Source organism: Fusarium oxysporum, chromosome 1, assembly GCF_000149955.1.
Source record: "Fusarium oxysporum f. sp. lycopersici 4287 chromosome 1, whole genome shotgun sequence".
NCBI classification, from domain to species: Eukaryota; Fungi; Ascomycota; class Sordariomycetes; order Hypocreales; family Nectriaceae; genus Fusarium; species Fusarium oxysporum.
This window is the reverse complement of record NC_030986.1, coordinates 3328637-3341039: the sequence shown is the minus strand read 5'-3', so window position 1 is coordinate 3341039 and position 12403 is coordinate 3328637. Positions and strand designations below refer to the sequence as shown.

Below are 12403 nucleotides of genomic sequence, written 5' to 3'. Positions count from 1 at the left end.
ATGGTGACAATTTCACCGCCCATGGCATAATGGAGTCGCCTCACAATGGATATCTCAACTGGCTTCATCCTGGCGCGTGTTTGTCCACTCTGTGAAAATCATCAATTTTCAGGGAAACCATTCTGATTGACCCCTAGTTATTCTCGACAAGCGGAAGCAGCAACACGCGGTAATAGAGCAGGTCTCGGCTTAGTTCAGCACAGCGCCTTTCCAATGAAGAAACCGAGCGGAGGATCACGGGACAGCTCTGAATAATAGATGCCCCAGGCAAGAGTTTTCCATCATCCTCCCAAGATAAGGTATTTTTGCCTTTGAGACACCAGTTCTCGGAACTTGAGGTCCCAATGAGTGCCGTTTACAGACCATCCCACACAATCACCACAAATCCCGTTCTTGACTGCAAGAACACCATCGATGTCACGCCTCAAGCCTCTGTTGTCGTCCGATTCACCTGCGGAATCTCCAATAGCTCATCAGCCAAGAGATGCTTCTCTTGATCATGCACTGAGACTTCGATGCTTCCGTCACTGTGGGTGGCTGGGGAAGACGGCTGCGACTCAGCTCCCACACGCTCCTACTGCACGCCCTCTACAACCCTAATTCTAACCACTAGGCTCATACACCTGATACCATGGATCCACTGTGCTTCGCGGTCGCATAATGGGCCGCTCGTGGTGCTTCTCTTTTGAGCACTTTGTTTTGTCGGTGTGTTACGCGTGCGCGTCCTCTCCCTAGCCGACCAGGAAAATGTTAGGCACCTTGCTTTCCCATACCCTGCTGACTTGCTCTTTGACAGATACCAGATGGTCTAGCGTCATGGCTTCGACTGATCTTTGGCCCAAACACCTCGTGCTTGGTGTGCACCTGGGTCCATGCTTCAAATCCGAGGACCCTTCTCGCGTAACGGAAAATATCATATCACACACTGGACCCTAAAACGAAAGACTGTCCATCTGGAATGCTTCCCGAATCTCGATGAATGCATTGCGAACACAGGCTTGTGTTTTACGCTGATGAAAAAGGCATGGAAATGTCATTTCAAGTCCCATCTGCTTGTCCAAGCACAATCTTATCGCTTGGTGATCAAGTGTACGAGCATTTTTGCTGCTACGATGGATTTCCGGATCTTGTTCCGGGAGGGTCAAGTTGGGTAAACGGCCAGCGCTATTCAGAACTGCCCAATCTGTCACGACACCCAATCATTTAAATAGGGCGAGCGGTTTTGGTGCTTCATTCGCCCAGAAGGCAGACCTGCTCGGCCTGCTCCATTCCTAAACTGCTTGTCCAGGCAATCAGGCTTCCGCTTCGTGCATGCAGTTTAGCCAGTTCTGGTCATCAATAACCCAAGTGGGCTATGCAGCGTATCCTTGACAATTCAGAACTTTGAACCCCATGCATGGCTACCGAGACGTACGCTTTGGTCATATCGAGAGCCTCATCACCTTTCGAGACAAACGGGTTCAATGAGACAGGGCCTGCTACGACTCTGAATGGCCTCCTCATCGCCGCATCAGCGGCATTACTCACCAATGCCGATGTGAATCCGATATGAAGGCCGCCCAAAGTCGTTGCCCAACTGCCTCAGCATATCCCATTGGTGAGCAAAGGGATACCGCCATTATGACTCGAAGAGAGGCTGCGATTATCGGACACTCACTCTAGCCCCCACGACAACGCAGAATCTCTCTAATTCAATCATTTCGGTTTCAGATGCACATGCTTTTCGGTTCCCCTGATCTAACGCAATATTGATTCCAGTACTGGATCATATTCATTCTATATCCGGCATGAAAGACAGCTGGGAGATCTCCTGGGTATTACTCGTGACGCAGCCTTCCATATGACACTCTTCCTAGAACAGGAACAATAACGCAGGTCTTGCTAGTACTAGACTCCAATCTTTGATATCGCGTTGCCCTTTGTGTCTCCCTCCGTTCCACCTTCACATATCATCATCCAGGGCTCATTCTGACCGAGGGTGGCCCGATTGCGCTGATAACTTTACTACGGCCTAGAGTCATTTTGCGCACTCAAAGAATCATATATGGATTGACTACTGGTATTCCACCAGCACGCAGCAGAAGAGCTTGGAACACTAACTGGTTACCTCTCTTTCATTTATCAAGTGGCGTAGGGTATCTCCCGAACATGCGGTCTGGATCCCTGTCCGAGTTTGGGCCCACGTTCATCGTATGCGAAGAGATTTCCAGCATAACGATCCACCGTTCTGGATTTTGCTGTGTCTGAGCAAGGATTTCAGGCTCTTGACAGCATCAGCCTCGACAAGTATCATGTCATATCACGAGGCTGCGGCTGGCAATCCCGGAGACAGGTGCCCGGTGTCTATAACCCCCGCGCCTTAGTATTCGATTTCTGAAACACTCACGGACATCAACATGATGAAATTGTCCACGCCACAATCTCACCCAAGGGATTAAAAGTTGGCACATGCGGCATTTCAGGATAAAGATTCGCCGACAATACAACTTGGTAACCCAGAAATGTTAACGTGGGACAGGTATGTCGCAGCCGACAAGCTGCGATGACGCTCACAACATCTTGGAACAAGGAAATCTCACGTTGCCTTCTGGGAGACGAAACAGACCGAATTGTCTTTATATGGACTAGTATTGTTTTGCAAGTGCAATTTGGACCCCAATCAAGTGTATTTTGCGAAGCTGGGGTATCCTTTGCATATCAACATACCGAATACTTTGAAGTGAAGGCATTGATAGCAACTGGTCTCCAAGCTATCTATGGAACCTTACTTCTCAAATACCGCAGTATGCATTAGTCAAGCATGGGAGCCAAGTTCGTAAAACTGCGATCCATGATATCATCCACTTGTTGTTTTAGATAAAGTCACACATCTTGTATAGCGATTGTCGACTACTTTTAACGTCTGACACTGGGGTCGGCCAGTAGATCACCATCGCTATTAGGAGTTATTCAAGTATCTTCAAGAGTACTTGATAGCTGCGCCTTCTGGGTAGCATCATGGTCATCACGTCGGACATTCTGCCTGGTCAACTAACGAAGATGTGATACCTGGAACATCGTCAGGCGCATGAGGACAAAGAAATACCAGGACTTGAGCGTAAGTGTACTTGAACTTGGCTCCAGGTACGACGACGATGATCCGCAATGGGACAATCGTTTCTTCTTCCTATCTAGAGAAGGTCCAACGGTGAATATGGCAGAGAGAAACCTTGTGCCCTTTGCCGCATCTGGGACACGACCCTGACAGCTGAGAAAGGGCCTATTAGCCACTTGATCTCACGAGCGGATGTGTTTCTGAAACAAGTGGCTTAGACAAAATGCTGGGCCTACAAGGTTTTGACAGAAGGAAGCGGGGGGTACCCGGGCAGCTGGGCCATGACGGGTTGAAACGGATGACAGTCCCAATATCCAACAGCTCTCTACGACAGTATCTTGCCTTATGACCATGCATGCAGTCTGGAATGCACGGTTACGGAAATCAATGGACAACACCGGAGTATCCGGGCAAAAGGGACATCGGTTCCAGAATGCATAAACGGACTGCGCCACCAGGACCTCAAATACACTGATAGCCTTCGCAATGCTCCGTGTTTAACATAACTGGCGGGTAATGCACCTCGATCTTCTTTTTCATACGAAGCTGGTGGTACATATGGCTAATAGGAGTTGGCGGAGATGCATTCAGGCCGGCGGTATCGAGAACTTCTGGTGTAGATATCCCATGCACAAACACAGCACCACGCCGCCATCATGAACCGGAATTACATCGATAGTTCAGTCCTTAGCTGAATCTGTCTGATGTTAGGTTCTGGCGAGTGCATTGTGAAAGCAGCCTGACTGTACCTAACAGATGGGCTCGCGGTGTCATTGTGTCGTGAACGTCGTTACACTGGTAACTGGTGCCTTGAACACACATCACCCTTGTTGGTGGCCTTTCAAATTATCGTCAGCCAAATTATCTGCGGGCGTTCTGCGCCATGTCATCAGTTTTGTTCCCACGAATCGCTTTTGATACCACGGGGCCTTGTGCTTCGTCATTGGCGATAGGTCCTGATCTTACACTATTGAGAACGGGTTTATGTATCTCTGCCTGTCAAGAAAATGGCTCCCAGTTCATGTATGTACCCCTATCATCAGATCTCTGTGCCTTGGTCCCCCAAGGACCTCCAGAGTCTGGGACGGCCTGCGTCACTCGAAATCGTCGCCCCTTGTGGGCACCCATATCAGCTCTGTCCACCAGTCACACAACAAGAGATCTCGTAATTGATTAGCAAATCCGCTTCGGTAGATGCTCCTATCACAAGGGCAACAATAGCACAATGTGCGTCATGGTTCAGATGCTGATGCTCGCACACACTTCGCCCAGTGTATCGCCGTTGCGTGCAAACTCCTCTGTTGTGGTCTCGGAGAATGCAGATATAATACGAGATGGGGATGCATTTGCTCAACACACTAAGTCGTATGCATTTGCTCAACACACTAAGTCGTATGCATTTGCGCCCATTCTTGTTTTCAAGACTGGATCCAAAGCAGTGAGATAGAAAAGCCTATTAGTAGCTGCTTAGCTTGTTTTTTTTAGAACAAGAATGAGACTCGACATTCAGTCGAAAATCTTTCGACATGAAGTTGACGAACTTCCCTACACTCATTCCTGCCTTCACAGCTCAAGTATGTTGGGACTGTAGTTTTCTCCGCCTTTTGTATATATTACTGTGGCTTTGTCTCCAGCCTAAAGCCTGTGCCTTCAAACCCTACAAGCACCGTGTTTCTCTGCCCAGCGATTTGCTCCCGTTCAGAATGGATTCACGTATCACTAATTCTTTGGATGACAGATCGCCATAAATGATCCTCTTGTCATCACCTCTAACCTCCTCAACATTCCCTTTCTCCCCAAGGCGGGTACTCTCGTCTCTGAGCCGGGATATGAGCCTCCTCTAGAGGCGACGTTCATCCATGGCAGCGACTTCATTCGGCGTGATCCTGATGGTCAATGGGTCAAGCTTGAAGTAACAAGTGTTGCGCGTGATACTTCTGGCTCCCTGTTGCGTTTTAGCTACAATGGTGTCGTCAACATGGCGGGAGATGAGGGGAAAGTGATTCGAGGAGATACGAATGCCACGACGACTGGCTTTGGAAATGCATGTGAGTTACCGCATTCCATGACATGGTTGTCGACCTCACGCTGAGCTGCCATCCTGTCCACATTGTTTTGAGCTGTTGTGAGACAATTCTGGACTTGATACTGACGATGTCAGTTGTGCAGATTAGGTTCGAGACTGACGCTCCTGGGTTGAAACTTCTGCAGGACAAGTTGTATGTTGGCTCGGGCAGATTTGTTATCGAGGAAGATCGACCAGTCATTGTGGAATACAAAATCAGCGAGGTAAGCGCGCAGTGCAACAAGGGATCGAAGAATGACTGAAAGGCATGACGGGACGAGATATCGATTAGCCCGGGTATGGATCGAGTAATCTGAGAGCAGGAATCCATCGTTTGACAAAATGGGTCACGTTCGTGATTTTCTACACTACGTTGCTTCAGTTTTCGAAATCTATTTGTGTTTGGGGACCTAGAAACAAGCCTCACATCGATACGTCAAAGTTTCTAGTTCGTGTGTCTACCACCAGTCGTGTGTCCCCTTCATAGTCAAGCCCCCCTCGAAGCACTAAGTCGTGGCCCCCGAACTCCAGTCTGCAGCTCTTTTGCTACTGCAAGAATATGCTTTATCATGCGGTCTCATTTAACCTGCCTGGTTTATCAACCCTCCGACTCCAGGCTGGATACAGGCCCTCCAGATTGTGTACATGGGAGTCGATCCACAGGATCGATACCCCAACTTCTCCGCCTCTCGTGTTACGCTACACCGGTACTAGTCCATGCTTATTGGGGGACATTGGAAAGCTGCAGAAGACGCTCGCCGGCGCGGATGTTGGCATACTCATATGCCTTGGACTCGGGAGGAAAAGTTCCGTTGGCGGCCCAAAGATCGATCAGAGGCTGCATGGGCTCCAGCTCAGCGGGCTTGAGCATATCCAGAGCCGTAGCCGTCAGGACGAAGTGTGAGAAACAACTGTTGAGCTGCTTCTCCAGGTTGAGATGGTAAAATGGCTCGGTGAAATGAGCCCAGTAGAGATGAGCATAGACTCGGAACATTTGTCGGAAAATCATCTGGCAGATATCGACGAACTTATCAGGGAAGCCTGATCGCTTTCCGATGTACTCGGGCTCGCCAGGGCTCGAGAGTTGGGACAAAGGTGTGGTGGTGATGGAGGGGTTGTGGGCGTATGAGACACCAGAAGGGTCCGTTGGGAAGATGTTGGTGTCGTCGATTTTACCAGAAATCCATCGCTGCATAAGAGTCATGTACTCATAGGCGGGAAGCTCAACAGGCTCCCTGTTACGGTTGAGCCAAGTGAAGGAGTGGTTGCTAGCGAGCGTAAGTGAATGTATGGTCCGATAAGAGTGTTGATTACTCACGCTCCAGCAGACATGCGAGGGCAGCTGGTAGAGTTGCAGATGGATGTACCATCATCCTCCTTTTCGTGGAGAACTCTAACAAAATTCCACAGGTTGCGGTAATGCTCAACAACTGAACGGCGTTAGCACCTGTAAGAACTCATTGTGATATCAGAGTTTCATTCTCACCCTGGTGTGCAATCCACTCGCCTTGCTCGACCGTCTTGGGTCGGGCGCTCAGTGTCATGAAATTACCCTTTACTATGTGCTTAGCATATTGGGCATTGAGCCACAGAGGGAGAGGTCGAGGAAGATGATAGGAAGAAATTAGTTCGTCGCCGCTCATGACGCCGCTAGAGTCATCCATGCCAATGGTCTGAGCGAGTGAAGGAGAGTTAGGCAGAGGGGGGACCTTGGGAGCTAAGCTAGCTGAGGAAGATTGGCTCCCTTGAGTAGGCAGCTCTGGCGGTGGAGGCTGACTGGCAGTAGAACCAGTTGGGCTCTTTTGAGGGCCAGAAGAAGGCTTAGCTGAGCCACCTCGGAATCGAGCGTTACTGGTGATGTTATGTTAGCAAGCGTAATGAAGTGGATGCTATCGAAATAGGACCAAGGTGAGGAAGGAACAAAAAAGTCACTTCAAGTCAGCACAGGTACAGGTAGGTAGGAGAGCACCTAGCCATAGATGTGACAGCACGCTATGCTTGAAATGGCACAGATGGTTGAAACACTGACAGGTCTGCCCATGGCAGCCGCAGAAAAGCGCCATGCGTGGCGCCCTTGCAAGGGAGAGGAATGATGATAGGAAAGGTAAGTAGGTAGGGATGATAAATGAGTGAGGAACTATCCATGATGTCCAATAGGCACTACCAGAGAATGCCCATCATGACGAGGGTTTTAAGAGTGATCAGTTTCTCCTAAGGAATCCTAAAGCAACGTCTTCAGAGGCTCGAAAATGAATGTTTCCAGCTCATGAAGCTTTGGGGCATGTCTTGGACGAAGTACTAGTGTACCAGGGGACCACATGGTGAGAGTCTGATTGTGTACAGTTGACCCTCAGTCTCTCGGTAGTTGTCCTGCACTGCGACAAGGAGTGCGCAAGGGTATTGGCTCCAGGTTCGAGTGTATCCGAAATGAAGAATTTGCAATGTTGCACTCGCATAGGAGTAGAGGGTCGTGGCTGGTGGACATAGATATTTTACCTCTACAAGAGGCGGCGGCTCTTCTAGGATTCATGATGGAGACATGACAAGAACAGTGGCAGAACCCGGAGACAAGCCACACAAAGGTGATGCTGACAATGAAGATCCAATGACGAGAAAAGACAAACTGAGATGATACTGAAGAATGAAAATATATACTCACATGCCAGAAAAGAGGTTCGACATGGTTGACAGAAAGGCGGGGTGAAATCGTGAGCAAAGGCGCCTGAGAAGGATTCCACGAGGGCTTCCCAAATAAAGGGAGAACGCGCTCGAGTCGGTATTGGGGTATGTTCGGTGACTTGAGCGGTCGTTGGTATTGCCTTCCGCCTGACTGAGACTGCGTGTTGTTGTCAGGATCAATATCAGATCAAATCCGATATCAGCAGCTCGAGTCGGTTTGAGAAAGGGGGTTTTTGAGGTGTCGGTGTCGGGGCTTGGGCTTCCAGGTTGATGAATAGCGGCTAAGTACCCCGTAACTTTAGCGGATGAGCGCCACAACGGGGCCTCACGCTAGTGCATCGCATCGCATCCCGTCTCCAGAAGCCTCCCTACTCGTCTCATGCGACTGGCTCTGTTTTGTCACCTGAAGCGCGCCATGCCTGTTTCAGAGCATTCGAAGGGGAGCATCTTGACACTCCTGCCACTTCTCCGCCACTTTTTTCCTCCTCTCAAACCTCCTGACGCTGCAGCACACTTGTTCCTTCGTTCTCGTCTCCACTAACTTGAGGCAGAGAAACTTTAGGTTGCCATCTGTTTATGTGTGGCACAGGTTGTGGCTGTGAATATCGACAAAACGGATATTGCAGTGGCTGGTGCACCTACCTCCCAACCTCAGGCCTAGAGCCACAATCAGCCAAACGGATCCGCGGTCACGGAAAGTAAGGCGCGACTGCAAGCTCACTTTGCGCGCAAACCAACCGCTTCTTTCACTGTTCCCTTCCACTGTTTTAATTCACTCTCCGTCACCACAAAGAACCTACAACATGTCCGACATAGAAGACCCAATTGAATCAGTCGACGAGGGCGGCGACGACCTCTTCGGTGATGATGGCGACGATGATGTTGTACCTACCAAGGAGCCTGTCAATGAGGATGATGAACTTGCTTCAGATCCAGAGGGGGACAGCTACGCGCGGTATCGCAACGATGACGACGACCAGGCTCAAGTCCAGACAAAAGAACGAGCTATCCAAAACGTCGAAACCTATCGACATCGAATTCCGAAGCCTAAAGATGGCGCGGTATGCATTTTTACTTGCTCTGCAGAAGCCTCATGGCGCTGACTTTGACGATATAGCTTCGAATTCTACGGATCCCCAAGTTCATGAAGATAATGCCTGAAGTGTACGATCCCGAGACGTTTGAACCGACAGAATTCGACCTGGCAAATGCTAAAGCTGAACATCCTAAGCATGTCGCTCGAGTACGAAAAGATCACAGCACCGGCGAATTCAAGAGTAACACAAACATCTTTCACTGGAGTGACGGGTCAGTGACCATCTCCGTTGGCGGAGAGCACTATGAGATCCAGAGAAAGGCGCTCGCCCCACCACCAGACAAGCCCTACAACGAGGTTAACGATGGTCACTACTACGCTGCTGCCGCCGAGTTGCACAGCAACATCCTCATGACGGTTGGGCATATCACAGAGCAATACAATGTTCGACCCAACAAAGCTGTTGGAGACGACGCGCTGACTCTCCTAGCTGAGAGGATGGCTGTCGCCAGTAAGCCTGCGAATGCAACTGACATGATCATCCAAACTACTGTCGACCCCGAACTCCAGAAGAAGCAGGCCGAATTGGCTGAGAAGGAAAGAATGAAGGCACAGAGGCGACGCGAGAATGCTGCTGCCAAGATGGATGGTGGGTATGGCCGATCACGAGGAGGACTGTCTATTGGGGACCTTGAAGGTGGGCGCCGAGGCGCGGGAGGCTCTCGCAAGCGCGGCGCACCTGGTTCGGGCAAGCCTAGAAGGCGAAGAGATGAGGAATCAGACGAGGAGCTTGAGCATGCTGTTGGTCGGCATGAAGGCTACTCCCTCGACGATGGCTTCATCGTCAATAGTGACGACGAAGAAGTGGAAAGCGGAGGCGATGATGATGACGAAGATGATTTTCCCGATGACGACGAAGAGGAGAAGCCTCGCTCCAAACGTCAGAGGACAAGGGATCGCAGTGAGGACGAAGATGATCTCAGCGAAGTCGAACAAGTGGCAGGAAGATCCCGCCGGAGAAATGTCATCGATGATGATGACGATTAAAACGGACATCTTTGGAGTTTCAGAGACAATGGGATGGATATTTGCATGGCGAGCAAAGGAGGTCATTGCTGCATAATATGATTATATCAAACTGTCTCCGAGACAGAGTATCGCAGAAATTGGTGGTTTTTGTATTATATTTTAGACTTTTGAGGGCAATAACAGCAAAGCTACATCTGTACTGAATCCCTTGTGTAAAACCTTCGCCGATACAATAAGCCGCAACATAATAAATAAACCACACTTGATCACAAAAAAAATCGTTCACGCGACGCTGATGATGAATACTAGCCATATATGTATGTGCATGTGAGTGTGGCTCAATCTCCGAGATTCCATGTCTCAAAAACTGGTGGTCTCATTGGCAATCACATGCCGATTTAGCGTCAAGCATTACCTTACCTTGCTCAAGGAGGTACTTTGTTGAACAGCTGCGGGGAGCTCTACGAAACTCAACAACACCAACCTATCTTGCATATCCTATAAAATAATATCTCGATTTTCTGATAGACGAACCTAAACACCCTAAGAAGCCCCCCTCACCGGTTCTGCATGCGGTATCTAGCGTTTATGACATAGTCCCAAGGTACACTGGGTGCGTGTGATCTCGTCGCTAAACGCTCGCAAAACACGACACTTCGCAAATGGTGCTTGTGCTTGTGATCGGCCCTCGGTAACGCGCAATGGGGGTGGTAATCACCGTATGGGGTGTCGTCGTGGATGTGGCCAGCTTCTGGCAGAGGGTAAACTCTCTGTTCCTCCTATCCGTGATACGCGACGTTGTCGTTCCTAACTATGTCGTTGCAGAAGCTGCGGAGTTGGTACGCGCGCAAAAGCCCCGTTGAACTATGGCTGGATCTATTGAGAACCGCCGAGGCCTTTGAGGACTGGGAGGAGGCCGCGCTACACCTGGATAACCTCCTGGGCCTTGATCTATGGCAAGTCTGCTTACAAAATGTCATGTCTACTTAGATGCGTTACGCTAACAAGTTCACAGGAGGAACAATCCAGCTTCTAAGTATTACGACTGGAGACTCATTGCAGAACGCCTAGACTCTCTCGCGACCGCGCGGGAAGATGGAAACTTTCAGCAGCTCGTCAACCTGTTAAGATCCGGCCTTGTTCGAAACCTCGGGAACATTACCTCACCCAAACTCTACAATCGATCATTTGCCGGAACCAAGTACCTTATAGAAGAGTACATCACACAGATTGCCGAGGCAGTGGAAGATATTCGCGCCCTGCCTACAACTCCATCGGCTATACATGGCACGGGGCCATCGTTGACGACGCAGATGAAATTAGACTGTATCCATGACACAAGACAGGCTTTTGGGAGGAGTACACTCGTCCTTCAAGGTGGTGCCATATTTGGCATGTGCCATTTGGGCGTTGTGAAGGCTCTCTTTCTGCGTGGTTTACTTCCGCGCATTATTACGGGAACGGCTACAGGCGCCTTGATCGCGGCTCTGGTCGCTATTCATACAGAAGATGAGCTACCGGCTGTTTTGAGTGGCGATGGTATCGATCTCTCGGCATTTGCGTCCAAGAATGGTCATGAGAACGGGGACACTTCAACGGCTCAGACCTTCAGGTCGCGGTGGGAAACTCTGTTGCGGAGGATTAGACGTTTCTCCAAAGAGGGGTACTTTCTTGACGTGACTGTTTTGGAGGAGTGTGTGAGGGCCAATGTTGGCGATTTGACTTTCGAGGAGGCCTATAACCGGAGCAAGCGGGTGCTGAACATAACTGTTGCGACGGAGGGCCAGGGGGGTGTACCGACGCTCCTCAACTATCTGACTGCGCCTAATGTGGTATGTTCTTGAAACATTGACTATTCACGAAGCCTGCTGACTCGTCTTAGTTGATCTGGACCGCTGCTGTAGCGTCGAATGCCTCATCGCCTTCTCTCTATGGCCACCGCAAGACGACTATGCTCTGCAAGGACGCCCACGGCAGCATTGTACCGTGGGCACCAGCTAACACAATTGACTTTCGACATTGGACTCATACATCCTACTCCGATCGAGACTCACCTTTACGACGCATTGCTGAGTTATTCAACGTCAATCATTTCATTGTCAGCCAAGCTCGACCGTATCTCATTCCCTTTATTCAGTCTGATATGCATGGTCCATCTTTAGTAGAGTCACGGAGCAAGACAACACAGATATCTGCCTTTCTCGTACGCATGGTTGGGTTGGAGATAAGGCACCGCCTCAGTCAGCTGGACACACTAAATCTCCTGCCAACCGGTATACGTCGCTTCCTGGTTGATGAACAAGTCCCGGCTGCTTCCATGGTTCTCGTGCCCGAAGTGACAGCAGGGGACTTTGTGCGATTACTAGAAACTCCCACACGAGAGACCCTCAACTACTGGGTTCTCAGAGGCGAGAGGAGCGTGTGGCCTGCCGTAGCCGCCCTAAAAATTAGGTGTGCTGTCGAGAATGAGCTCGACAGGTCATATCAGGTGGTCAGGAAG

The 12403-nt window shown here is 49.9% G+C and overlaps 5 protein-coding genes across 6 annotated transcripts; 4 read left to right on the top strand and 1 right to left on the bottom strand.

The window, feature by feature from the left end:
- Positions 1-1396: 1396 nt before the first annotated feature.
- On the top strand, positions 1397-1552 carry FOXG_17896 (uncharacterized protein; the record flags this gene model as incomplete). Its single annotated transcript, XM_018397905.1, has 1 exon — positions 1397-1552. The coding sequence occupies one exon, from the start codon at positions 1397-1399 to the stop codon at positions 1550-1552; it is 156 nt and encodes a 51-aa protein (XP_018232600.1).
- A 3068-nt stretch (positions 1553-4620) lies between these two features.
- On the top strand, positions 4621-7101 carry FOXG_00542 (uncharacterized protein; the record flags this gene model as incomplete). Its single annotated transcript, XM_018376953.1, has 3 exons — positions 4621-4668; positions 4833-5142; positions 5256-7101. The coding sequence occupies 3 exons, from the start codon at positions 4621-4623 to the stop codon at positions 5420-5422; spliced, it is 525 nt and encodes a 174-aa protein (XP_018232599.1). The 3' UTR covers positions 5423-7101.
- On the bottom strand, positions 5403-8120 carry FOXG_00541 (uncharacterized protein). Of its 2 annotated transcripts, XM_018376951.1 has the most exons (4): positions 7819-8120; positions 6646-7010; positions 6478-6589; positions 5403-6427 (listed from the first exon to the last, which is right to left on the bottom strand). In XM_018376951.1, exons 1-4 carry the CDS (start codon positions 7839-7841, stop codon positions 5881-5883), a joined length of 1047 nt encoding a protein of 348 aa, XP_018232597.1. In that variant the 5' UTR covers positions 7842-8120; the 3' UTR covers positions 5403-5880. The 2 variants fall into 2 exon arrangements, with proteins under 2 accessions (XP_018232597.1, XP_018232598.1); XM_018376952.1 differs by lacking the exon at positions 7819-8120 and having other exon boundaries at positions 6646-7101.
- Positions 8121-8236: 116 nt separating this feature from the next.
- On the top strand, positions 8237-10173 carry FOXG_00540 (uncharacterized protein). The gene is made up of 2 exons (XM_018376950.1): positions 8237-8899; positions 8956-10173. The coding sequence occupies exons 1-2, from the start codon at positions 8642-8644 to the stop codon at positions 9919-9921; spliced, it is 1224 nt and encodes a 407-aa protein (XP_018232596.1). The 5' UTR covers positions 8237-8641; the 3' UTR covers positions 9922-10173.
- Positions 10174-10329: 156 nt separating this feature from the next.
- FOXG_00539 (uncharacterized protein) lies at positions 10330-12354 on the top strand (the record flags this gene model as incomplete). Its single annotated transcript, XM_018376949.1, has 4 exons — positions 10330-10859; positions 10919-11735; positions 11786-12256; positions 12310-12354. The coding sequence occupies exons 1-4, from the start codon at positions 10717-10719 to the stop codon at positions 12352-12354; spliced, it is 1476 nt and encodes a 491-aa protein (XP_018232595.1). The 5' UTR covers positions 10330-10716.
- Positions 12355-12403: the final 49 nt, after the last annotated feature.

Excerpts from the sequence above, each read along its gene's own strand:
- FOXG_00541 (XM_018376951.1), bottom strand. The coding sequence starts at position 7,841 with ATGTCGAACCTCTTTTCTGGCAT. Across the intron at positions 7,011-7,818 it reads TCGAACCTCTTTTCTGGCAT|TAACGCTCGATTCCGAGGTG; the intron begins GTGAGTATATAT and ends TAACATCACCAG. Across the intron at positions 6,590-6,645 it reads CGAGTGGATTGCACACCAGG|TTGTTGAGCATTACCGCAAC; the intron begins GTGAGAATGAAA and ends AACGCCGTTCAG.
- FOXG_00540 (XM_018376950.1), top strand. The coding sequence starts at position 8,642 with ATGTCCGACATAGAAGACCCAATTGAATCAGTCGACGAGGGCGGCGAC. Across the intron at positions 8,900-8,955 it reads CGAAGCCTAAAGATGGCGCG|CTTCGAATTCTACGGATCCC; the intron begins GTATGCATTTTT and ends TTGACGATATAG.